At 24.5% G+C, this 25,899-nt stretch overlaps 5 protein-coding genes across 6 annotated transcripts; 3 read left to right on the top strand and 2 right to left on the bottom strand.

Moving 5' to 3' along the window:
* Positions 1-180: 180 nt before the first annotated feature.
* On the bottom strand, positions 181-1,179 carry LOC122505452 (MICOS complex subunit MIC13-like). The gene is made up of 3 exons (XM_043617066.1): positions 1,041-1,179; positions 752-911; positions 181-449 (listed from the first exon to the last, which is right to left on the bottom strand). The coding sequence occupies exons 1-3, from the start codon at positions 1,052-1,054 to the stop codon at positions 249-251; spliced, it is 375 nt and encodes a 124-aa protein (XP_043473001.1). The 5' UTR covers positions 1,055-1,179; the 3' UTR covers positions 181-248.
* Positions 1,180-1,803: 624 nt separating this feature from the next.
* On the top strand, positions 1,804-7,569 carry LOC122505450 (protein CIP2A homolog). Its single transcript, XM_043617064.1, has 11 exons — positions 1,804-1,960; positions 2,055-2,224; positions 2,325-2,546; positions 3,082-3,584; positions 3,742-3,916; positions 4,052-4,384; positions 4,518-4,723; positions 5,071-5,320; positions 5,413-5,652; positions 5,804-6,055; positions 7,219-7,569. Exons 2-11 carry the CDS (start codon positions 2,123-2,125, stop codon positions 7,444-7,446), a joined length of 2,511 nt encoding a protein of 836 aa, XP_043472999.1. The 5' UTR covers positions 1,804-1,960; positions 2,055-2,122; the 3' UTR covers positions 7,447-7,569.
* A 1,094-nt stretch (positions 7,570-8,663) lies between these two features.
* LOC122505449 (sialin) lies at positions 8,664-17,757 on the bottom strand. Its single transcript, XM_043617063.1, has 7 exons — positions 17,494-17,757; positions 16,707-16,960; positions 13,743-13,979; positions 13,578-13,665; positions 13,107-13,327; positions 12,508-13,035; positions 8,664-10,235 (listed from the first exon to the last, which is right to left on the bottom strand). Exons 1-7 carry the CDS (start codon positions 17,549-17,551, stop codon positions 10,113-10,115), a joined length of 1,509 nt encoding a protein of 502 aa, XP_043472998.1. The 5' UTR covers positions 17,552-17,757; the 3' UTR covers positions 8,664-10,112.
* Positions 17,758-18,388: 631 nt separating this feature from the next.
* LOC122505448 (jerky protein homolog-like) lies at positions 18,389-22,127 on the top strand. 2 transcript variants are annotated; one of them, XM_043617062.1, is made up of 3 exons: positions 18,389-18,407; positions 19,392-19,525; positions 20,430-22,127. In XM_043617062.1, the coding sequence occupies exon 3, from the start codon at positions 20,443-20,445 to the stop codon at positions 22,060-22,062; it is 1,620 nt and encodes a 539-aa protein (XP_043472997.1). In that variant the 5' UTR covers positions 18,389-18,407; positions 19,392-19,525; positions 20,430-20,442; the 3' UTR covers positions 22,063-22,127. The 2 variants fall into 2 exon arrangements, with proteins under 2 accessions (XP_043472997.1, XP_043472996.1); XM_043617061.1 differs by lacking the exon at positions 18,389-18,407 and adding an exon at positions 18,843-19,041.
* Positions 22,128-22,986: 859 nt separating this feature from the next.
* Positions 22,987-24,933, top strand: LOC122505558 (DNA/RNA-binding protein KIN17). Its single transcript, XM_043617264.1, has 2 exons — positions 22,987-23,491; positions 23,766-24,933. The coding sequence occupies exons 1-2, from the start codon at positions 23,086-23,088 to the stop codon at positions 24,557-24,559; spliced, it is 1,200 nt and encodes a 399-aa protein (XP_043473199.1). The 5' UTR covers positions 22,987-23,085; the 3' UTR covers positions 24,560-24,933.
* The last annotated feature ends 966 nt before the right edge of the window (positions 24,934-25,899 follow it).

Raw genomic sequence — 25,899 nt, 5'->3', positions numbered from 1 at the left:
GTAATTATCGTAATTATTTATAAGTATTCAAAAAGAGAAATTTATTCTAAGTAACATAACCTCAAAAGTGTAAGTCAAAAAAAAAATTCCAAAACATTTTTTACATTAATGTTTACATTCCTTCGAGACTTGTGGGTTTGCTTTCTAATTGGGAAACTTGGAGAAGAAGAAAAAAATGAGTAAACAGTTAAAATTTATTCAACAGGAAATAAATAATCTACAAAATATTGTTAGACGGAAAGGCGGGTTCACTGTGTTTTACTAGATTCAGAGGGACTTTTTTCACCGGAAACAGCATCCTTGATGGCAGGAATTTCTAAAATTGAATTTATTCCATTCTTCGTGTGACTAGGTAACTGGGAGAGAAATTTCATGCTGACCATTACGCCCGAATTCCAAGAATTTCTCATCTTGTCAGAAATGTCTGTTGTACTTGGCAAATCCGGAAGCTGGTAGAATAAATACGATCGATATAATATTGTGTAAATATTGAAAATAAAAATAGAAACGATAAATAAATATAAATAGAACAGAAATGTAAATAATAAAACATAAATAGAACAGAAATATAGATAGAACCGAAATATAAATAATAGATCATAAAATACAAATAGAACCGAAACATAAATAATAGAACAAAATACAAATAGAACAGAAATAAATTATAGAACATAAAATGTAAATAAATTAGTAATCTATAAATAATAAACATTCTGAGGTGCAATAACAAAAACTCTTGACTTTATTTTACCTCGCTAATTAAATCCTTTGGCACATTATCTTTCACGAGGGGTGCAACTTTATTGTAAATTTTCCCATAAAGTTTGACACTTTCTTCCTGATTTGACCAAACACCCTCTCGAATTGTAAAATAAAGTAAACCGCCAGCAATTGTCGATTTAACTGCAAATCTGTAAACATAACCTTAATTTCATTTGACGTCTTTGTTTTGTAATGAAACTAAAGAATAATATCCAAACACCAAAGACAAATTTAATCAATTTTCACTTATATTTCCTCTCGTATAGAATTCTACTAACCGTACAACGCCCATTTTTACAATAATTTTTGTAATTTATCACAAAAATTCCGAAATTAAAACCAAAATTGACAAATCGATTAGAGAGAAAAATAATTAAGTTGATCTCTATAGTAACTTCCGGTAAATGTCGCCAACTTTATGTCAAATAAAGGAAGTCACGTGTCTTAAGGTGGGATCATAATATTAGTAGCGAATTGTGAAATTACCTTTAGAAACCGGACAAATTAGAAATATTTAATTATTTATTGAATTTTGACGTATTTTTTTATTACAATTTCGTTTTTTATAAAATAAATAAACGGGCAGTGTAAAAAAAAATATTTTCTTTCAAAATATTTAAATAACATAAATATAATTAAATAATCATGAAGAATTTACCATTTATTTATTTTGTTTCATATATTATGCTTGTAGGTATTTACATTATAACAATTTCTTAATTATTATTATAAAAAGAAATTTATTCAGCCTGAATTTTTTTAAATATAAACAATCACGTGATCTGTCATTTTTAGAGGTTATGTTGTTTACAAAATTACGCATTATCGCATTATTCAATATTTTGCATTATATTAATAAGCTTACTAAATTTCAGAAATAAAGCATAATAATAATTATAAAACAAAGAATAGGATAAAATTTAAAAACTGCAATTGAAAGAAAAATAAATATTATCAATAACAAAAAAATTTGTAATTCGCGCATTTCTGCTTGCACATGTGCAAAAAAGATTGTCTCCCGATTGGTGAATTCAAAAGTCAACAAGTTGTTTTTTAAAAATGGAGGTTAAAGTGACAGTTTGCGCATTTTGAACAATTGTTGTTTTATTATTTATTCAATTTAAGCACCGAACAATTTCACAATTTTGTAGTGTCGAGTGACGGAGTTTTTATAATTTTTCTTGTTTTTAAAATATTGGTGAGTATAAAATTTTCTTTGAGACAAATAATCCTGGAAATAAATCGTGAAATTCTTCTCCAACCTCAAAGTGGAAATTATTTTCTGTTTTTAGTTTATACTTTATTTCATATAGAGAATAGTGTGTGTTTTTAAAGAGAAAAACTTATATAACCAAGAAAAATGGAGAAGCATCAACATATCAGAGCACTTATTAATGCTGTCAATGATTACTCAAAACATCAAAGTGAGGCAACTGCTTCAGCGCTTCAAATGAATCTTGCAGTAAGTTTTTGTGTTTTGCATTTTATTTATAAGGAAAAATAAAAAAAAAATGGAATATAAATATCAAATTTGTAACTAAACAAAAAATAATAATTTACAGATGATAAGTGCGTCAATAGACTTGAGTATATTTGATCCAGGAAGTTGCATAGCTGCCGATTTTTACGTCAGTTTGCATGAATTGATGAATACTTTAGGATCAAAAACAACTTTAATTTGGAGTGCCGTTGATGTTTTGCAAACAGCCTGTCGAAATACAGCCGCTCGACAAGCTCTCACACACACTTATAAATTTGCACCAATTTTGACCAGATTACTCGAGGTATTTTTCTTTCTTTCTATTTTAAAAACAAAATTCTCTCATTTATTTTATTCAGGCTTCGCACTCCTCTACTATTTTGAATTCTTTGACAAATAAATTTCTCAAAAAAATTATTAAAAAGATAAATTATTCAAATCTTCAAATTTTTGTTCACTAAGTAGATAAATACTTATTTATTTAGTTTTTAAGCTTCAAATCTAAATTCTTTTAAACTTCAATTATTTTCCAAACTTTTAGTTAGAAATTTAAAAAAAAAAAAGAATATTTTTTATGGAAATCAGGAAAATGTCAGAGAAATACATAATGAAATTTTTATGAATTTTGTGAATTGTCTAAAATAAGTTTTTTAGTCAACAAATTTAATTTTTCGATAGTAGCTATTTTTTTACTACTTTTCCAGTCTTAATGCTACTTTTTGATACTTTTTTTTAATCTTAAAGCTACTTTTTTTAAAACAAATTATTGAGTACGAAGTCTGATAGTATTTAAATACATTTATTTTCTTCAAGTAAAAATGAAATTTTTTCTTTTTAAGGCCCAGAATTTAACAGCGGAAAAAAGAATAAGAGCATTAAAACTCCTTCAGGAATTAACTTATGGTATAAAGATTTCATGGCAAGAGACTCATTTACCATATTTAATAACAACATTAACACAATGGGTGACACAGTCGACGGAAGAGGAAGTACTCGCCCTTTCGCTTGGTGTTTTAACGAATCTTTGTTATAAAAATTTACCAGCCGTTTACACATTAATGAGAACAATTGATTCAAAAATGTTTGTTCGAATTTTATTAAAACACCAAAGTCTCAATATCAATACACGTGTTCAATGTTGTAAACTATTGATAATTCTCGAGCACATAAATACTGAATTATCAGAGAAATCAATTCTTGATTTTACTCTCACGACTTTTAAAAGTATCATTCAGGCTCTTGAGAAACGTGATGTTTTACTTTTGAGACATATCGTTGACTTCTTTGAAGATGTTCGCCAAAAGAGTGAACATTCCCGTTTAATTTTATTATCATACTCTCAGTAAGGAAAATTTTTTATTTTATTGTATAAAAAAATAATATTTAATTTTTGGATCTTAAATTTTTCCTTATTAATTCAATATGAAAAATTTAATTTCAATATTTATTATTATTATATTAATTCCAGGAGATTTTTTTACAGTTTTTATTTTTTACAGTTATCAAAGGGACGTGGCCGCGATTTTAGCAACTTTAGAAAATGACTGTGATCCAGAATGTGTGGCTTTAATGATGGACTTTCTTCAGTCATTGGTGAAATTGAAAATAACAAATTTAATTTCTTTGTATCCTTCTTGTATAAAATGTGCCACCTCATACGTTCCCATGGAGCAAGTACGTCAATTTTAAATTAATTCCGTTTATTTTTAAAGTATTTACGAACTTTTTGTCTTTTTTTAATTTTTCTGTTAGTTAGAAAAAATCGTTCATTTAATTGTTATTTTAATATTCAATTTAATTTTTTTTCAGGTTTGTTCGAAAGCTCTTTCACTGATAAGAACAATTGTAATTGATTCGCGTCGAACAAAAACAATAACGGATGTTCTATCGGAATTGGATATTTCAATTTTAATGTTGATCGTTAATTCTTATGATGAGGAACAAAGTTTGGAACCAAGTTCCGAGAAAATTGCTCGTCTCAATGAATTAATGCAATTATTGCAAGAAATTGTGAAAATCGATAATTTAAGAGGAAAAGTTTTTCAATCATTCACCGATCAAACAATGAGAAAATTATTAAAAGGTATTCTTAATGACGAGGATCGTGATATGAGCCCAGATTATCCGGATAATATTTCTCCGGTAAGGAATTATGAATTTTCAAATTATTCGTATTTTACGAGACAATTTTCAATTTCATTCATTTTATTCGATTTATTTTTAGTTTACAGTATTTGTTTTTTTTTGTTTTATTTATTTTTCGTCTTTTTTTTAGAATCAGTCGACGACATTTTATGTTCATGCTTTGGCTTTGACTTCCGAAATGGCGCAAACAAATTCCGACTGGTTAACATTATATTCGGAGTTGATGCGAAAAAAACAGATCCACATGACAATGGCAATGGCTTTATTCACCGGTGACGAGGAAGTGAAGCAAAAAGTGCTGCAATTGCCAGCAACTGTATGCTTCCCTCAAGAGTGGTGAGAGTTTTCTTCTAATTCTATTTTTTCCCCAAAAGATTTTAAAATTACAAATTTATATTAATAATCGTTCTTTATTTATATTTATAAAGAAATTTGAAAATAATTGAATTTTATGGAGAATTCAATTATTTTCAATAATTGTAATAAAATTCTTTTTATTACAAAAGTTTTTAAATTAAGTTTTTAAATTAAATTTCAACTTCTTCTTAATTTTTGAATGTTAAAGACCTTTCTCTGTAAATTTAATCAATAAACATCTATTTTTCGAAATAAATTTTTATATCGATTAATTTTTTGTTTTTTGGTAATTTTTTATTACTTGAAATGTGTTTTATTTATTGCAGTCTCACAACAGTAGCTCATTGCATGGGCGAAATAGAATCTTTGGTACTTGTTCGTGGCGAAATGAATAAATCGAGTGAAAATAGAAATAAATATTCTGGACACTATTCAGGAATGGAAATGATGCCATTTATGTCACACGTTCAAGAGGAACGTCTCAATGTTTGCATTGATAAATTAAATAAAGCTCACGTTGAAAATAAAGTGAATGACGTTACAACTTCAGCTGTTATCGAACTCTACGAATACAAGGCATTTTTATTAATAGAATTTAATTTTTTCAAACAAGCAAAATCTGTTTACACAAAATTTAATATTTTTGTATAATTATTTTCATTTGACAGTTGGCGGCAATTCGAAACGCAGAAAGATCAAATCAAGCGAGTTTGGAAGCGGCAAACAATCGTGTCACCAGTCTTCAACATCAATTGGCGCAAGTTATCGCCGAATCGAGAAAATTACACCAATTACTCTTTCGTTCCCAACAATCATTGGAATGTTTACAAAAAGAAAAATCTCTTTTCTCCGCGAAAATAGAGGAAATCGAGAAAGAAAGTAAACGAGCTTATTTCGTTCACAATAAGGTAAAAATCACCCATTTCCTTCTTATATTTACCTTTTTTTTCTTTTTCAAAAACAAAAATCCAAAATATTAAGTATTAATAAAAATGAAAATCGAAAAACAAAAAAATATTACTTCGAAAAATCGTTAAATTTGAATTTTTTTCTTTCTAGGATAGTGAAAGTTTAAAGAAAATTGTTTCCGAAAAATCAGCGCAAATAGCAAAATACGAAACAATCGTAAGAGAACAAAAAGAGGAATTAAATAGTTGTAAAGAAAAAATTGAAGTATTTACGAAAAAAGTGTTAAAACTAGAAATAGATTATGCAACAATGGAGAAAAAATCACAGGAATTAAGTACTAAAAATCATGAAATGTCGAAATTGGTTAATAAAACGCAGGAAGGACTATCGAAAAAGGAACAGGTAAAAATTATCCAAAAACTTCATAATTTTCACATTAAACTTAAATTATTTTCAAAAATTTTAATAAAATTCTTGGCGAAATTTCAAATATTTTAAAAAATTTTCCTCAATTCAATTGAGGGTCTGGATGCTATAATGTGTTACGCGCAATTCACTTAACATGGCGCGTAACACATAAAAGCATCCAGCCCCTCAATTATTTTTAATATTTACTATTTTAATAAAATGTTCCAAAAGAATTCAAATATTTACCAAAAATATTATAAAAATCTATGCAAACATTTAATTATTTTCATAAGTAATACAAATTTTCCAAGAAAACCTCGAAAACTAAACTCCCCATATGCCGAAAACCTCGAAAGTTCAACTCCCCGAATTCTCAAAACCTCGAAAACTCAATTCCTCGAATGCTGAAATCCCCAAATGCGTATAAATAATTATATTTTTTTAGAAATTCAATTATTAAATTAATTTAATTTAATTTCAATTATTTTTAATACAATTTTAAATAAATCCTTCATAAAATACAATTATTTGTGAAAACTGAAAATTTCATTAAAATTCTTCTAAAGAATTCAATTGTTTAAAAATGTTTTCATTAATTTTTAAAAATAATTTAATTTTAAAGAGGTTGCAAATTAAAATCTTGGAGAATCTGATTTTTTCATACTCTTAACTATAACAATTCTGTAGAATTAATGTTTTTGAAAAAGTGTATTTGAATTTTTTTATTAATTGTTTAAAGTTTTTATTTTCAAAAATTATGAAAATTAATTGATTTAAAGTAGAATTTTATTTAAATATTCTAGAAAATTAAAATTTTGTCACTCGGTAAATTTTAATTATTACAAAACATGAATAAATAACTCGGAGTGATCGATTTTTTTCTGTTTTACAATAGTATTCTCAATACTTGTTGAATTTCATATAGTTTCGAATTTGAAACTTTAGAAAATTTTAATTCCTATGGAAAAATAATAATGATTAAATATTTATATTAAATAAAACTATGTATTTATGCTTTTGAATCATTTTAAAACCATAGAAATAGTCAAAATTTTGTCTGGAAATCAGGGAGAAACAAAATTAAATTTTTGTGCCAACCTCGAACACATAATATGAAAAATGTAAAAACTTAAATATTTTTTTATTTTTTTTCACAGATAATAGAGGAGAAAAATGTGGAGATCACCTCGTTACAAGAGGACAAGAACGCATTAAAACAGGAAATGCAACAATTATCAGTACAATGCAATAGATTGCAAGTAATTATTAAAGAAAAAGAAGAGATAATTCAAAAATACAAATCCGAAGTGACAGACTTTAGTCGAATGAGAGACATGATTTTTGAATTGACTGCAAAAAAGAAGGAAGATTTAAATTCCACGTAATATTAATTTTTTACAATATATACTAATTACCGACGAGAAAGAATACTTTTTTAATTTTAAAAACATCAGAAAGAAGTACTTTTTTTAAAAAGATTTATCACAATGAAAGAAAGAAAAAGTAAAGAAAAATATATACAAGAAAATTTTTTTTATTAAAAATTTGTGAAAGAAAAAAAAACATTTTTCATTAAATACTTATATATATATATTCAATAAGAAAAAATGTAGGTAATAAGGATGGAAATAAAATTCTGCTTTTATATAATTTTCGCGAAAGATTTTTTTATTTATTCCTGCATATTTCTCACGAATAATTAAAAATATCAGCGAATACTTACAATTTAATACTGTTTGTGTATCGTTTATATTCAATACTATTTTTTTCTATTATTGTAAAAAATTATCCTGTTTTTTATTTCACAATTTCCCTAAGGGATTTTATAATTTTCCTTTTTTTTCAAACTGCGATTTGAATTTTTTAAAATAATTTTAAAATCTCTTTAATCATTATTTATCCAATTTCCAAATAAAGAAAATAAACTTTAAAATAAAATCTGAATTAAAAAAATAATCTTTAATTTTTGTAAAAAAACTTTTTCAAAAAAATAAAAATTATTGCTAATCTAGCTAGAAATTAATTTTGTAAGTAAAACAATTAATATTGAATAAAATAGAAAATAAAAAAATTATTTTCGAATCTTATGATAATTTGTGCGAAAACAAAATTAAGAAGAACGAAGAATTAGGCTTAAAATTAACATTAAAATACTAGAAATTAACTATAAAATTTTGTCTACATATGGAAAACTTATGTTTCCAACAAGATCGGCTACTCTTTTATCATCATTGCACCTTCACAATATTTTTTGATTATAATATTCTGTTCAAAAAATTTTTATATTATAATTTTTAATATATATTTATATTAATATGTATAATATTATGTAATTATTATAAATTTCTTAGTAATTGTCTTTTGGTACATATAATTGTATAATTATACACTCACTGCAAAATAATTTCGTTTTTACTGTAAAATTCTTTTCATTAAAGTTTTTTATTCAAATTTTTATTTATAAATTCTTCCCTTTAAATTTTTATTTATAATTTTTTCAGTTTGGATTTTTATTTCTTATTTTATTTAAGAAAAATAAAATTTTTAGTTTATGAAAAAGAAATAAAATTTTTAGTTTATAAAAAAGGAATAAAAATAATGCTAAGGAAAAATATCAGCTTATATATAATTATACAATTATTCTCTAGTGATTATTCACTGAATTCATTAATGAGAATACAGTTAGAAAATTACATAATAATTAACAAATAATAAAATACATTTACATATTGTTCTTCGAAAGAATTATTATTTTTCGCAATTAATATTATTCGCAATAGTTCATCATTTTTTTTTAAAGAGAAATAAACATTTACAATAAAATTTAATTAACGTTTAATATCTATCTTTTTTTGGTAACTGCAGTTGAAAAAATGTAAAAATGATGAAATTTTGCAAAATCTAATTACTATTCTTTCGAAGATGAAAAATTATTTCGTTTTTCTTTCTACAATTCCACTTTAATATAATATTTTGCAGGAAACTTTGTACGAACACCTGAGAATTTCACATTATCCTCTAAATATTTTCTATTTCCATTTCTCGTTAGTCTCTTAATTTTTATTTTCCATAACATCGAACACTCAGGCTTTTTTGGATTATTATAATTATTATTAATATTATTAATATTATTATTATTATCGACATTGTAAAGTAAAACGGAAGAAAGCTTCTTGCTTTAGTCAAATACATTTTTCTGATATGAAATTCTAACAATAGACTTTTCTATATAAATGCTTTTTAATAAAACACAAGGCCTCGATGAATATTTTCAAGGTCTTTTTCTCTTTTTCTTTGTTTCTTAAATGTGAATTTTTACAAAAGCAAAAAGTCTTCAAATTACATTAGTCCAGGAAAATTATTTTCTTGTATTTTTTTTTAAATGTTTATATTTTCTTTTTTGAAAAAATTAAAAATTGTCACGAAATTTTTTTTTTTTAAAAGAAAATAATTTTTATTTTAGAGTGTAATGTCGAGAAAAAAATTGTCATGAAAGCTTATTGCAGTGTAAATATTATCTTTTCTTCTATTTCACATTTTAAAGCACCAGATAAATTTTTTGGAAAATCTCTTTTCATAAATAACTGATCACAGATAAGCAATTTTTCAAAACGCATTGCACGTCTTGATTTTTCTAGTTTAAAATATCATAAATTTGGTATTTATGTCATTTGTAAATACTAATTGTGTAAAGTAAGATTGGAATGTCTTAAAAATAAAAATCTCAGTGTCCAAAGATTTTTGTAAATATGTATATAGAGAAATCAATGGTTTTTTGGGGGGGAAATAAAATTTGTTTGTGCTAAATTTTTTTCTTTTTCTTCGAGAGACAGAGAAGAAAAAAGAATTGAAAAAAGAAAAGAAGAAAGAAATAAGTGAAAGTAAAGTCTCAATTGGATTTTTTTTAATTTTGAGAAAGTAAATGTGTTTTTTCGGAAAAATTCAATTGAGACTTTCTTTCATTTCAATTTTGCTAAAAGGTACTGAGAGCTAGACGATCGAGCGGCAAACCATTCTCCACAATGAGTGTTTGTCTACTGGAATTTGGTCATCATCTACGACCTCGGCTCCATGGTTGTTCGCTCGCTGAGGCGAAGAGAAGATAAAAGCAACTCGCTCCCATATTTATTCCGGCTGCCAACCAAAATACCGTGTGCCAACGTGCCAAAGTCTCCTGAATATTACGAAAAATATAGTCAACAATTTTTCAATATTTACAAAATTAAATATATTTACTAAATTAATATCTCTTTCTTTTAATATTTCAGGTTTCGCACTCGATAATTAATTTAAAATAGTTAGCAAAAAGTAGTATAAATTTTTCTAAAACTCAAATATTTTCCAAATTTTTAGTTCAAATTCTTCGAAAATACGATTAAATTTAAAAATAATTTTAAAAAGTAACAAAATAAAATTCATTGAAATATAAATTCTTATAAAGTATTTTGTAAAATTTTTTAAAAATAATTCAATTCTTTCAAAGAATATAGTAACAAAATTTTTAAGAATAATTGAATTTTTTTAGAGAATTCATTTAAAATATTAAAAATTAATTAAATCCTGCAAAAAATTTTATTATTTAAGAAATTAATTGAATTCTTGCAACGAATTTTATTACATTTTTTTTTTAAATAATTGATTTCTTGCAACGAATTTTATTACATTTTTTTTTTAAATAATTGATTTCTTGCAACGAATTTTATTAAATTTTTTTTAAATAGTTGATTTTTGTGAAAAATTTTATTATTTGTGAAAATAATTGAATTTCTTGAAAACAATTTTAATAAATTGTTTTTTCAAGTACTTGAATTCTTTCGAAGAAATTTTTTAAAAATTTTAAGAATAATTGGAATTTTTAAAGAATTTATTAAAAATTGTATTAAAAATTAATTAAATCCTGCAAAGAATTTTATTGTTTTTGAAAATAATTGAATTCTTAAAATGAATTTTATTAAAATTTTTTTAAATAATTAAATCCTTTGGAAAGAATTTTATTATTTAAGAAAATAATTGAATTCTTGCAACGAATTTTATTAAATAATTGATTTCTGTGCAAATTTTATTATTTAAAAAAAATTGAATTTTTGCGAAGAATTTTATTAAACATTTTTTTAATTAATTTAATTATTTGTAAAATTTTATAAAAATTGTAAATATTAAAAGTAATTGAATTTTAGCGAAGAATTTTATTAAATGTTTTTTTAAATAATTGAATTTTTTTGTAAAATTTTTTAAAAATATTAAATATTGAAAATAATTGAATTATTTTGTGAAATTTTATTAAAATATTAGATATTGAAAATATTTGAATTTTAGAAAATAATTCAATGGTTTTAAAGAATTTTAATAACTATTTTTTAAATTGTTTCTAAGAATTTTTCTAAAATGTTTGAGAATAAATTTTTCATTTTAATTATTAGGGAGTTTAAAGTTATGGAAATTGTTAGTTAAATACATATATATGAAAAATTCAGGTTTTCAAAGATTTTAATTTGAAACCATTTCAAAATTCAATTATTTTTAAAAATTCACGCAATAATGCTTTTACTATTCAATTATTACAAAAATAAATAAATTAATAAATAATTAAATGTTTCTTAAAATTGAATTCTCATAAAGAATTTCATCAAAAAATGTTTTAAATAATTGAATTATTTCGTCGAATTTTAATAAAATTTCCAAGAATAATGACATTTTTCGAGAAATTCGATTAAAATTTTATTTAAAATAATTGAAATCCTACGATGAGTTTTATTATTAGTGAAAATATTTCAATTCCATTTTATTATTTATAAAAATAATGGAATAATTGCAAAAAAAATTTTTAAAAAATTGAATTCCTGCAAAATTTTTATTATTTATGAAAATAATTAAATGTTTGAGTAGAATTTTATCAAAATTTTTTTTAAATAATTCAATTCTTTTGGAAAATGTTATTAAAATAGTAAATATTGAAAATAACTGAATTGAGGAAAATTTTTGAAAATAATTGAAATTATACCAAGAATTTTTAAAAAAATTTTTGAAAATAATTGAATTTTGGGAAAGAATTTTGTTATTTCGAAAGATAATTGAAATTTTGAAGTGCTTTTTAAAAAAATTTTTAAACAAATTAATTTAATAAATTGAATTTCTGGGAAGAATTTTTTTACTTTTGAAAATAATTGAATTTATGCAATCATTTGTAACTTTTACAAAATTCAATTTTTTTGGGTCTTTTTAACACTAATTCTTCTATAAATCCATTATTTTGAATAATGAATTAATTATATATTAAAAAATGTAATTAATTTTAGATGAATTTGAATTATTGGAATTTTTTAAAAATCTAAGTAGCAAATCGTAAAAAAAAGTAGTTGATATTTTTTTGAGAAAATTTGATTGATTTAAATTTGATTTTAAATTTAATCAGTTTGGTATTTAGAAAATATAAATTTTCTACTCACATGTCCCTCGACGATTGTTCCGACGATATAAGGCGCCAAGAATCCACAAACATTTGCGGCGGCATTTGTCAGGCCATAAAGTGTTCCAGCGTATTTCGGCGACAGGGCAATGTGATTCATTTGATTTCCAGCGTAAATTGCACCGTAAAGTGAACCCAAACCGGCGAGCATCACCATCACGACAAAACGATCGCAAACTGCCCAAATAACACCAATGAAACTAAGACTCGGACCCAATGATCCAATTGTATTCCACAATTTAAACGAAGTCAATGGACTGATGCTTCGTCGTGCCAATAAAGCATCGGCGAAAGTCGATATCACTAGGCCCACTATCCAAGCCGTTAAATACGGCAATGCTGCAAGCAGCAAATCCCTTTGCATATTCATATGTAAAATTCGATCCATAAATGTTGGCAATTCCGTGAGAAGAATGTAGAAAGCCCACGATTGTCCGCATTGCGTTATCATTATTGCCCACACTGGTAATGACGTGAAAATTTGACCCCAAGGCACTCCATTATCCTCCTGTTTTCAAAATTAACATATTATTATTTATTACAAATGAGAAAAAAAAGAAAATTTATGGAGAAACTAACATCGTCCTTGGGTTCCACACAAGCTTCAATGTAAGCCTTTTCTTTGGGATCAATTCGTGGATGAACGGCCGGCGAGTCATAAATGAAAAACAACCAGAAAACGTACCAAACAATTCCAAGACCACCGAATAAATAGAAAGCTAGTGGCCAACCTCCCCAAAATTCTAAAGAGCAAAGCCATCCACTCAATGGTAACGAAATTATTGTCCCGAAATTGGATCCTAAAAACATATTCATTATTAACATTTTTACAAATATTTATAATTACAATATAATACTAATAACCATTGTATACGTTAAATTCTTTCAAGAAATTTTATTAAAAACTTTTTAAATAATTGAATTCACTCAAGAATCGCATTTCGTGTGCGTAAAATTTTCTGATGATTAAATAAGATTATTAAATTACATATTAATATAATTACAAATATAATTGACACCATAATTAGTATTATTATAAAAATTTCCCACCTGCATAAACAATTGCGGCAAATTTACTCCTTTCTAATGGCGGAACCCAATGAGCCAACATACTGTGCATTGCAGGAAAAGTGACACCCTAAAATTTATTTATACAAAAATTTTCAGAGAATATATATATTAAATATTTAAATATAATAAATTAATAAATTTTACCTCGGTGAAACCTTCTGCAATTCTAACGGCTAAAAATGGATATAATCCCCAATAAGCAGCGAATGGACTAACGACTGTTAATATCGCGGTTAAAAATACTCCCAAACCAAAAACAACTTTTCCACCAATTTTCTCCGCCATTCTTCCACCTGGAACATTTGTCGTCACATATCCAATGAAAAATGCTCCTAAAATTATACCCTGCGTTCTCTCATCCCAAGCAAATTCACCAGGACTCTGAAAATATATTCAAAAAAAAAAATTATTAAATCAAAAAATATATCTAATTACAAGTTAAATGTTTTACTATATCACTATTTGTTTAATTTAGCTTTTATACTATTAATTTAGATTATTTTGATTTAGTTTATTTTCTAATTTATTTTAAATTTCTCTAATTTTTTATTTAGTTAAATTAATTTCTAATTAAATTCTATTGTTAATTTATTTTTTATTTTCTTAAATTTAATAAATTTACTTTACTTAATAAGAAAATTTTAGAAAATTAAAATTTTTATAAAGATAATTGAAATTAAGACGAGAATTTAAAAAAAATTTTGAAAAAAATTGAATTTCTACAATTGTTTGTAATTTCTCCAAAATCAATTTGCTTTTAGTGTTGTTAACTAAAATTCTTCTATATGGGCAATTCCACGTGAGATTTCAGTTGACCTCTTAAAATCGGCCAAAAATATTTTTTTTCTATTCTGTATTGAAAAAAAACAGATACGTATTTTTTTATTATTTTTTTGGAGGCCAAATTTTTGAGTTATGAATTTTCAAAATTTTCGTTTTTTAAATGAAGATATATTTTTAATGTCAGATAACTCAAAAAATATTGCTTCTTTTCATTTTTTGACAAGAGAAAAAAAGTTTTGTTTTTCTCTCTACTTTTGAATAATCATAACAAAAAAAAATTTTTTTCATTTTTTATTAAAAAAATAAAAAAATTTTATAAACAAATTAATTTTTTTTAACTTTGGGTATGATAAATTTTTAATTTTCTTTTTCTAAAACATACCTGGAAATGATAACAAGGTTTTGCAAAAAGTTTCAGAGTGGGCCTGACAAATTTGATGGGTCCAAAAAAATAATTAAGCTCTCTGTGCAGGTCGCACGCACGTGGCACAATGGGACTTTTTTACAATTTATTATTAAAAATTGTTTAGAGCCTAAAAATTCAATAATAATCAAAATCCGATAAAATTTGTAGGCTCTAGACAATTTTTAATAATAAATTGTAAAAAAATCCCATTGTGCCACGTGCGTGCGACCTGCACGGACAGCTTAATTTTTTTTTTGGACCCATCAAACTTGTCAGGCCCACTCTGAAACTTTTTGCAAAACCTTCTTATCATTTCCAGGTATGTTTTAGAAAAAGAAAATTAAAAATTTATCATACCCAAAGTTAAAAAAAATTAATTTGTTTAAAAATTTTTTTTATTTTTTTAATAAAAAATGAAAAAAAAATTTTTTTGTTATGATTATTCAAAAGTAGAAAGAAAAACAAAATTTTTTTTCTCTTGTCAAAAAATGAAAAGAAGCAATATTTTTTGAGTTATCTGACATTAAAAATATAGCTACATTTAAAAAGCGAAAATTTTGAAAATTCATAACTCAAAAATTTGGCCTCCAAAAAAATAATAAAAAAATACGTATCTGTTTTTTTTCAATACAGAATAGAAAAAAAATATTTTTGGCCGATTTTAAGAGGTCGACTGAAATCTCACGTAGAATTGCCCATATATATAAATTATTTTTAATAATTTCTAAAAAATTCTTTGCGAATTTTTAAATCCATTTGCTTACAATTCAATTTTACGAAATTCCGATTATTCGGAAATTTTTTAATTAAATATATATTAGAAAATAAAAACTTCAAATAATTTTTAAAAAATTCAATTGAACTTTTTCAAAAACATTGATTCTAGAGAATTGTTAGTTACAAAAATTATGAAACATTAAAATTTTCAAAGATTTTAATTTGAAACCTTTTTAAAAATTCAATTATTTCTTAAAATTCACGCTATAATACTTTAAATATTCAATTATAATTTAAAATTTTAACTAAAATTCATTTTTAAATTAATTTTTATTATAAAAAATTCTAGCAGAATTCAATTATTTAAAAAGGAAAATAAATAATTGAGGAATTCATAATTTAAAATTGAATTCGCTTAAAGAATTTTGTCAAGAAATTTTTAAAATAATGGAATTCTTTCTATGAATTTTAATAAAATTTTTAGGAATATTTACTTTTTTCGAAGAATTTGATTAAAATTGTATTAAAAATAATTGAATCCCTCTTAAAAAATTTTATTATTTATGACAATAATGGAATTATTGCAAAGAAATTTATAAATAATTTCTAAATAATTGAATTTCTGTGGAAAATTATTTTTAAATAATTAAATTCTAAGGAAAATTTTATTAAAACAGTAAATATTAAAAATAATTGAATTGAAGAAAATTTAAAAAAAAAATTGAAATTTTGCCAAGAATTTTATTAAAATTTTTGAAAATAATTGAATCATTCTGCAATCATTTGTAATATTTAAAATTATTCAAATTTCTACGAAGAAGTTTATTCAAATTTCTTTGCAAATAATTGAATTATTTTTAAATCTTTCATTACAATTTTTGAAAATAAATTAATTCTTTCAAGAAATTTAATTAAAAATGCATTGCAAATGATTATTAAATTCTAATAAACAAAGAATATCAAATTTGTTTAAAATAATGGAATTCTTTGGAAGAATTTTATTAAAATTTTTGAAAATAATTGAATTTTTGCAGTCATTTGTAACTTTTCCAAAATTCAATTTCTTTAGTGTTTTTAACTAAAATTCTTCTATAAACCTATTATTTTTAATAATTATTTAAAAACTTTTAATAAAAATCCCTGATTTTTCCCAGACTTCCCTGACCTGTGGCAACCCTGTTGTAGAAAAGAGAAATACTTACAGGTGGTGGGATTATTGAACCATTTGTAATTGGGTTAAAGGAGCAGACATCAGTTGTGTCATTATCGTCGGAATGTGGAATTGCAGTTTGATTAACCATAGAGACAATTGCAACTGATAAATTAACTCTCATTGCATAAACCAATGCAAAACCTAAAAAACCTAGAAATCCGAGAGTGTATCTTGCTTTAATACACGATCTAACATCTTCAGGAATATCAGCTGGAATCAATCCAGTTTTGTCTCTATAATCCACTAAAAAAGAAAGAAAAAATGTTTTTTCGTTGAGAAAAAATACACAAAAAAACTACACAATTTTCTTCTAAATATTATTATTATTACCAAAAATTAATTATATAAACAAACTTTAGGCATCACTTGACAAAAAAAATTAATCCACAAATATCCAAAATAAAACAAAATTCCTTTTTTTCAAAGAAAGAAAATCAAATTATAAAAAATACAAAACTCGAAATGGTAATGAATCACGTAACAGTGAGACAATCATAAATTAAACATTAAATTTCTCAAAAATGACGCGTTAGTAAATTATTCCTATAAAATATAATAGATTTCTTATATTTATTTCTTAAAATCATTTATACGATTTATACAATTATACAAATAGAGAAAATATAAATGCATTCGCGTATGATTTGTGAAATGATTAAAATTATGAATCATCCAAATATTTTTCTGTTTATATACGGAGAAAAAGAAAAAAGAAAAAACGCACATTGGAACATATGATATTATTGAAGTTGAGGTATGCGAGAAAGTAAACAAACCTTTTTCACGAAGATCATCATTTTGATCCTCTGAAACACTTGCATCGAGAACTTCCATGATGTTTCACGTTCCTGAATATTCCTGGAGCAATAATTTTCGCCACTATTGTTTGTTCGTAATTACGCCTACAAAAGATTTTTTTCTTTCTCTTCCGCTTACTTCCGCTGGTTTGACATTCACTACTGACGACAATCTATACGCATCTACACTCACACAGCCTTCTCATGTTTGTAACACAATTTTCTTTGTGTGCAACTCTCCAATTGTGACAGCTGACATTTTTAGGTTAGGTTCGTTTCTCTTTATTTCTCCGATTTTTTACTTATTTGTACAGGGATTGTTTATAAAAACAAACAAACAAGTGAATAAATAATTATTAAGCATATTAAAATAACAAAAGTAATTGTTAACTACCTTAACTACTTTAATTAATTAATTTAAGTGAAAAAAACGTTAGTTCCGAGTTTGTCCGCAAGATATAGGTAGATGTCGCCCCAAAAAATGACCAATTTTAGTAGTTTTTGTGTTTTCCATGTAATTCGCCTTCGTCTAAACTAGCCCTCTCATTGGCCAGATTCAAATTTGCGCGGGGATTCAGCAGGCCAATGAGAGTAATATAAAGCCTAAAGGCGCGTTTCCACATGGGTCGCTCTCATTGGCTTGTGCTAGTCCCCGCGCAAATTTAAATCTAGCCAATGAGAGTGCTAGTTTCGACAAAGTCGAATTACATTGAAAACTCAAAAACTACCAAAAAACACCATTTTTTGGGGCGACATCTACCTATATCTTGCGGACAAACCCGGAACTAACGTTTTTTCACTTAAATTAATTAATTAAAGCAATTATTAATTACTTTTATTACTGGAATATGATTGTAAATCATTTAGATTAATGTAATTAAGCTATTTATCAAGTAAGCTTATTAATATAATGCAAAATATTGAATAATGCGATAATGCGCAATTTTGTAAACAACATAACCTCTAAAAATGACAGATCACGTGATTGTTTAGAAAACAATGCAAAGTCTTATTTTCGACATTATTTTTCAAGAAAATTATTATTAAAATTTGTAAACAAAAACATCTAGAATGAATAAATTTCTTTTTATAATATATAAAAAGAAATAAAAATGTAAATTCTTCATGATTTATTATTTATTATTATAAGTAATTAGTTAATAAACATAAAATTAAAAATTAATTCATAATTTATTTTATTTGTTATTGTTTTATTACATTTACATTTTTTATTAGAAAACAATAAATTTATATTAAAAAAAAAACGGAAAAGATAACCAATGAGCATGTGATTTATTTAACGCATGCGTAAATTGTAAAAGTACTTGACATGTCAAAAATGTTTTTATTTAATTCTGCACATTCTGCATCAGAAATTATTTCATATTTTATATAATATATAAAGTCATTAAGTTTTTTATTTTCTTTCAAAATAAATAAAAGGGAAACGTAGTGTTTAATAGTTCACTTTATTCATTTTATAAATACTAATTATTCTTTTCATTTATTTCCGCAAATAAAATATCGGTGAGTACTGTGTCATAAAAATGTATAAAATTCATAGTGAAATTTCTTTACGATTAAATAATAACAGAAAAGCGATTATAATGTAAATGGTAATTTTTGTAATTTTATTCATTTCATTCTTGAAATTTTTTGAAAATTTTATTAAATCAAATTTGAGAAGAGTGCGCTGAAAAGTTAATAATAAATATACAAATTTTTTGAGGTTATGTTTGGAATAAAAAAGTATTCTTTTCTTTAAATTAATATTTATACTCTAATGGTTAATTAATAATTATAAACAACATTTGTAGAACAATTTGATTTCACTGGCTATTGTAAATTTATTTATTTAATTTTTCTTTAAATTACAGGACTGAGAAATGGAGGAAATTGTCAAAAATTATGTCTATAATTTTCAATGAATTATTTCTACATTCTTATGAGGTTTACAATTAATTAGATTAATAATTATACCAAAGAATTACAAGACAGGAAAATTAAAAAGGTAAAGTAATTATTATATTTTTTTTTATTGTTGAGATTACTATTTACTGAATTTTTTTTATTTACAGAATATTTTCATTTACCGAATTTTTATTTACTGAATTTTTTGATTTACAGGCCTCGGATATTATGACTTTTTTGATTATTTTCAATTATTGTTCAAAGATTTTACCAAATTTCAATTATTTTTTAAAGATTTTATCAAATTTTAATAATTTAAAAGATTTTACCAAATTTCAATTATTTTCCAAAGATTTTATCATTAATTTTAATTATTTTTTTAAAGATTTTACCAAATTTCAATTTTTTTTTACATTTTTAATTATTTAAAAATATGTTTAAAAAATTAATATTAGGAATTTCTTTATTATTAAAAATATTCTACCTTAATATCTTTAAAAAGAAAAATAGACAGTTTCAATTGTTGTAAAAAATTGAATTTTTGTATTTAAATAAATTGATAAAAATTAATATAGATAATTGATTGAGAGATGAAGTTTAGTTAAAAATTGTAGAAAATAATTGAATTTTGGAAGGGTTATAGTTTTAATTTTTGTGAATTATTAAATTTCAGGAAATTTTCTAAATTTTATTTCCCGTGAAAATAGAAATAAAAAGTATATTTAAATATTTATTTAACAAAATTATTCAAGTTTTAATTAATTGAATTTAGAAATCAGGGAAATAGAAAATAAAATTTTTGGGACAACACTGAATTAAATAAACTTAACGACTTTTTCGACTTTTTTCTATTTTGAATCTTCTAAAGCAATTTTTTTGCTCGTTAAAGTCGATTCGAGGCCTGTATTTAGTTAGAGAAGTTATTTATAAATATAAAACATAAAAAAATGAATAAAAATATTTTTCTATTAATAAAAATGTTAATTCTTTTTTTTTTCTTGCAGAAATTCAATCAAAATGGATTTACAAACAGTTGCGTTCACACCATTTAATGACGATCTATTAAAAACACCGCAAGCATTTGCTCAACAATGTAAAGTTGTTTATAAACGAAATCACATGATTCCATTGAGTTTAAAATACGAGATATTACAACGAATGAAAAATGGAGCAACATTGACAAATCTCGCGAAAGAATATAATATACCAAAATCGACGATTGGACGTATTCGTAAAATGGAGGGTGAATTGGAGAAATTTTGCCTCGAGAAGGAGCACATTAATGGAATGTCAAAAAGAAAACGTCTACAGGGACGTAAAGGTGATATTGGTCTTGACGCATGCATGGAAATTTGGTATCAACAAAATTATTATCTCGGCAATTTAATACCCGGTAAAATGCTACAAGAGAAGGCACTCGAATTTAATGTGAAATTAAACGGTCCAAAGACATTTAAAGCAAGTAATGGTTGGCTACAAAGTTTTAAAACACGTTGCGGTATTAAGAAACAACATCGACAAGATGAGAAACGTTCAATAAATAGTGGTACAGCCTGTGAATTTCAAACAAAATTTTCTCAAGCATTAAAAAATGATAATTATCCCCTGGACAATATTTATAGTTGCGATGAAAATATTCTCTGGTGGAAGACATTTCCAAAAAAAACAGCCTATGAGAAAAATGCACCAAAAGTTACATTAGTCATGAGTGCGAATGCAACCGGAAGTCATAAAATTCCTCTAATGATTATTGGACGTTCGAAAATTCCCTGGAGTTTAAAAACAGCGGATAAATTGTCAATAAAATATAAAGCACAAGAAAGTTCGTGGATTGATACAGGAGTTTTTACCGATTGGTTAAAGACAATTTTCATCCCCTCAGTGAAGAAGCGTCAGCAAAAAGACGGTAAATCAGGTTCTATTGTTTTACTCCTCGATTCAGCCGCCTGTCGTTACGTGTCCGATACAAATTTCACTCTCAGTGGAATTTTAGTAAAATTAGTTCTTCTTCCAATGAATCTAACATCCGACGTTTTACCCTCAAATCAAGGTATCATTGAAAAATTGAAATTAATCTATCGACAAAATTTTCTGAAAGAAATTTTAGAACGTGGCATTAAGGCAGACAGTGAGAGTTTGTGTGAATTTTTAAAACAATGGAATTTAAGGGACACTTGTCATATATTGAAAAGTGCATGGGAAAGTGTTTCGCCTTTAATATTAATACAATCGTGGCGTAAAGTTTGTACAAACGATATGTTCGATGAACAAATGGAAATTGACAGTGAATTAAATGATAAACCGGAATTATTAAATTTATTAAAACGAATTCCAGGCTATGAGGATTGTAATGAGAATGACGCGAACAAATGGTTGGATGACGATTCCAGTGAATATGATGACGAGGAAAAGGAGAGTGATACTAGTGCAATAATAAAGACAAAAAAAAATTCACATTCAACGGAGAAAATTGTTGTTAATAATTCAAAAAATGATAGGAACGAAATTATTTCCTCGACGGACGCTATTTTGAATTTAGAAAATGTTCTCAGGTGGATGAATCATCAGGATGATTTGAAAAAGGACATTTCTTACGTTTCTGAATTGTGCGAAAAAATAAAGAAGAAAATCAAATGAAAGAAAATTATTTTTTTCGATTTCTGTATAAGAATGTAAATAAAAGTTTTTTTTATATAATCGAATTAATGCAATTAAATTTTCTTGAAAATAAAGGAATTTTTTAAAATAATTTTTACTGAAATTTTTGAAAGTAATTGAATTTTATTAAGAATTCAATTATTTTCAATAAATAAATTTAATCGATTTCTTCGAAAATTTCAATTATTCAATTATTTAAAAAAGTTGTAATAAAATTCAATTTAAGAATTGAATTATTTTCATAAATAATCAAATTATCGCTGGAAGTCAATTATTTTAAATACAATTTTAATTTTATTCCAAGGAAAATTATTTAAATAATTAATTAAAACATTTCTTTTAAACAATTTTATTGGAGTTTTTGTAAATAATGACATTATTTAAAAAGAATTTCAATAAATTTCATAAAAATAATGATATTTTTTTAAATAATTATAATTGAAAATTTTGAAAATAATTGAAATTTACAAAGAATTTTATTAAAAACTTTTGAGAATAATTGAATTGTTTAGAAAAATTTTATTACAATTTTTAAAAATAATTGGACCAGTTAGAGAAATTTTAATAAAATTGTATTGAAAATAATTGAATTCTTGCCAAGAATTTTACAATTTATAAAAATAATTGAATTGTTTTGAAGAATTTTATCAGAATTGTTGAAAATAATTGAATTTTTATTAAAACTCCGGAAAATAATTGAATTGAAATAATATTTTTAAAAATAATTTTATTCTTTCGAGAAATTTTATTAAAATTGTATTGAAAATAATTGAATTGCTCTAAAAAATATTATTTAGGAGAATAATAAAATTCCTGCGAAAAAGTTTATTAAAATTTTTGAATTTCAGTAATTTCTATACGATTTCTACATTATCGACAGACAAACGGCTGTCAAAAAAAAAACAAAACATAACCTCAAAAATAGTGAATACACAAAACACAACGTCCTAGGTCGTATATATTTCTTTATTTATTTACAAAAAGCAAAGAAAATATATAAAAATGGGAAAACACGAAGTGGGTACACCGAAATATATTGCAAATAAAATAAAAGCTAAAGGACTGCAAAAATTACGTTGGTATTGTGAAATGTGTCAAAAACAATGTCGCGACGAGAATGGTTTTAAATGTCATACAATGTCTGAATCGCATCATCGACAATTACTTTTGTTTGCCGATAATGCTAATAAATATATTAATCAATTTTCCAAAGATTTTAGTGAAACGTTTCTCGAATTATTGAAACGACAATTTGGCACAAAACGAGTGCCCGCCAATCGTGTCTATCAGGAATACATTGCTGACAGGGGTCATGTTCACATGAATGCAACAATGTGGCTCACGTTGACGGGTTTTGTCAAATGGCTCGGACGTTCTGGAAAATGTGTCGTCGACGAAACAGAAAAAGGTTTATTCTACGTTTTTTTATGAAAAAAAAAAATTATTTCTTTATCAGGGTTGCCACAGGTCAAGGAAGTCAGGGAGAGTAGAATATTAGTCAGGGATTTTTACTAAAAGTACTAGATCAAAAATTTGTCTCGAAATCAGAGAAAAGTCAGGGGATAAAAATTAAACTTTTGTGGCAACTTTGTCTATCATTTGTCTCTAATTTAACTTCTATCCAGATTTCGGATTATTTTCAACTTATTTCATCTACTAATTAAAATATTTTCCCTCCACAGGTTGGTTCATAACGTACGTTGATCGCGATCCAGAGGCAATAGCATCGCAAGAGAAACAGGCGAAAAAAGAGAAAATGGATCGAAATGAAGAGGAACGAATGATGGCATTTATTGAAAAACAAGTCGTAACGGGTCGTCAAAATCTATCCGACGATACAAACGATGAATTAACACCATTAATAAGAACCGAAGACGAGCCTCTTGTATTGAACATGAAATTAAAACCAAAATTATTACCTCCAACATTAATAAAAAATGGAATTCTCGGTAAACGTAAAGAACCAATAGAACTCGAAACAATCACGGAAATTGACAATGAAATGACTTCTTCAAAATTAATAAAAAAAGAACAAACTCCATCAGTGAAAAGTGAAAGCGAACAAGAATCGTCTTCTTCAACATCGACAAATTCAAGAAATGAAAAATTAAAAAAAGGTTGGTTACGCAATGGTTTAGTTGTTAAAATAATGACAAAGAAAGTTGGCGATAAATATTATAAAGCGAAAGGTGTTATTACGGAAATTGTTGATCAGTTATTTTACGTGGGAAAAGTGAAAATTAGTTCACCTGAGAATGTCGAGGGTCATATTTTGAAACTTGATCAGGAACATCTTGAAACAGTGATACCGGCAATTGGACGTGAAGTTATGATGCTTAAGGGTAAAAATATCGGTGAAATAGTTATTGTAAAAAAAGTGAGAATTGAAGACTTTTGTGTTGACGTTGAACTGAAAACGGGCACTATTCTAAAGAGAGTTCCATACGAAGAGATTTGCAAATTTGTCAAAAGTTAAAATTAATTTTCAAATTTTTTCTATCATTAAACGAATGTAAATATAATTATTTAATTTCTATTATTATTATTACTATCAAAGTTTACACTGAATTCATTTTTTTTTTTTTTTTTTTTGAGATGCAAATTACAAAATTTTTTTATTTTTAAATATCAACTTTAATTTTTAAATAATTTTAGATTTCAAATTAAACAAAATCCACCTACCAGGGCTCGAATTAGGTCCGTAAATTTTTTTCAAGTCCGCAAAAGTCCGTTTTTTTTTTAAAAAGAAACGAAAACTCCGTAATTTGTTTGAGAAAAGAACGAAAAGTTCGTAAATTGTATACGATATAATTTGGAGAATTTTAATAAAATTACAAATGATTGCATAAATTCAATAATTTTCAAAAGTACTAAAATTCTTCGCAGAAATTCAATTATGTTCCAAAATTAAAAGAAAATTCTTGTCAAAATTTCAATTATCTTTAGAAAAAATAAAATTCTCCGAAATTCAATTATTTTCGAAAATTTTAATAAAATTCTTGGCAAACATTTTATTATTTTCATAAAATAATAAAAAATTTTACAGGAATTCAATTATTTATAAAAATTTTCTTTAAATTTCTTCGCAATAATTCAATTATTTTCATAAATAAATAAAAATTTTACAGGGACTCAATTATTTTCGTTAATAATAAAATGCTTTTTATAAATTCAATTATTTTCACAAATAATAAAACTTTTCGGATAAATTCAATTATTTTTAATACTATTTGAATCGAATTTATCAAAAAATCTAATTATTCTTAAAATTTTTTATTAAAATTCGTCGAAAGAATTTAATTATTTAAATTTTGTTCATAAAATTATTTATGAGAATTCAATTTTAAGAAACATTCATTTATTCAATAAATTATTTATTTTTACATTACAAATCATTGCAGAAATTTAATTATGTACAAAAATAATAAAATTCTTCTTAGGGATTCAATTATTTTCACAAATAAAAATACTTTTCGCAGAATTTCAATTATTTTAAATACAATTTTAATTAAATTTCTTGAAAAATCTAATTATTCTTAAAAATTCTATTAAAATTCGCCGAAACAATTTAATTATTTAAAAATTTGTTGATAAAATTCTTTATGAGGATTCAATTTTAATGTAAAATTTTAGATAACAATTGAATATAAAGACAATATAGCGTGAATTTTTAGAAATAATTGAATTTTGAAATTAATTTTTTTGAAAAAGTTTAATTGAATTTTTGTAATATTATTTGAAGTTTTTATTTTTATTTTCTAATGTAATATTTAATTGAAGAATTTACGAATAATTGAAATTCATAAAATTGAATAT

This window comes from Leptopilina heterotoma, unplaced genomic scaffold (genome assembly GCF_015476425.1).
Source record: "Leptopilina heterotoma isolate Lh14 unplaced genomic scaffold, ASM1547642v1 Lhet_36, whole genome shotgun sequence".
Taxonomy (NCBI): domain Eukaryota; kingdom Metazoa; phylum Arthropoda; class Insecta; order Hymenoptera; family Figitidae; genus Leptopilina; species Leptopilina heterotoma.
The sequence above is the reverse complement of the archived record's forward strand: the minus strand, read 5'-3'. Positions and strand labels throughout refer to the sequence as shown.

What these genes read in the sequence shown, in the direction of transcription:
- LOC122505452 (XM_043617066.1), bottom strand. An exon ending in CAAAGGATTTAATTAGCGAG is followed by an intron (nt 450 to 751) that starts GTAAAATAAAGT and finishes TTATTCTACCAG; the next exon opens with CTTCCGGATTTGCCAAGTAC.
- LOC122505450 (XM_043617064.1), top strand. Translation starts at nt 2,123, where the DNA reads ATGGAGAAGCATCAACATATCAGAGCACTTATTAATGCTGTCAATGAT. An exon ending in TTTTGACCAGATTACTCGAG is followed by an intron (nt 2,547 to 3,081) that starts GTATTTTTCTTT and finishes TTTCTTTTTAAG; the next exon opens with GCCCAGAATTTAACAGCGGA. An exon ending in CATACGTTCCCATGGAGCAA is followed by an intron (nt 3,917 to 4,051) that starts GTACGTCAATTT and finishes ATTTTTTTTCAG; the next exon opens with GTTTGTTCGAAAGCTCTTTC.
- LOC122505449 (XM_043617063.1), bottom strand. Translation starts at nt 17,551, where the DNA reads ATGGAAGTTCTCGATGCAAGTGTTTCAGAGGATCAAAATGATGATCTT. An exon ending in TTGCAGAAGGTTTCACCGAG is followed by an intron (nt 13,666 to 13,742) that starts GTAAAATTTATT and finishes AATAAATTTTAG; the next exon opens with GGTGTCACTTTTCCTGCAAT. An exon ending in GTGTGGAACCCAAGGACGAT is followed by an intron (nt 13,036 to 13,106) that starts GTTAGTTTCTCC and finishes TTTTGAAAACAG; the next exon opens with GAGGATAATGGAGTGCCTTG.
- LOC122505448 (XM_043617062.1), top strand. Translation starts at nt 20,443, where the DNA reads ATGGATTTACAAACAGTTGCGTTCACACCATTTAATGACGATCTATTA.
- LOC122505558 (XM_043617264.1), top strand. Translation starts at nt 23,086, where the DNA reads ATGGGAAAACACGAAGTGGGTACACCGAAATATATTGCAAATAAAATA. An exon ending in CGTCGACGAAACAGAAAAAG is followed by an intron (nt 23,492 to 23,765) that starts GTTTATTCTACG and finishes TTCCCTCCACAG; the next exon opens with GTTGGTTCATAACGTACGTT.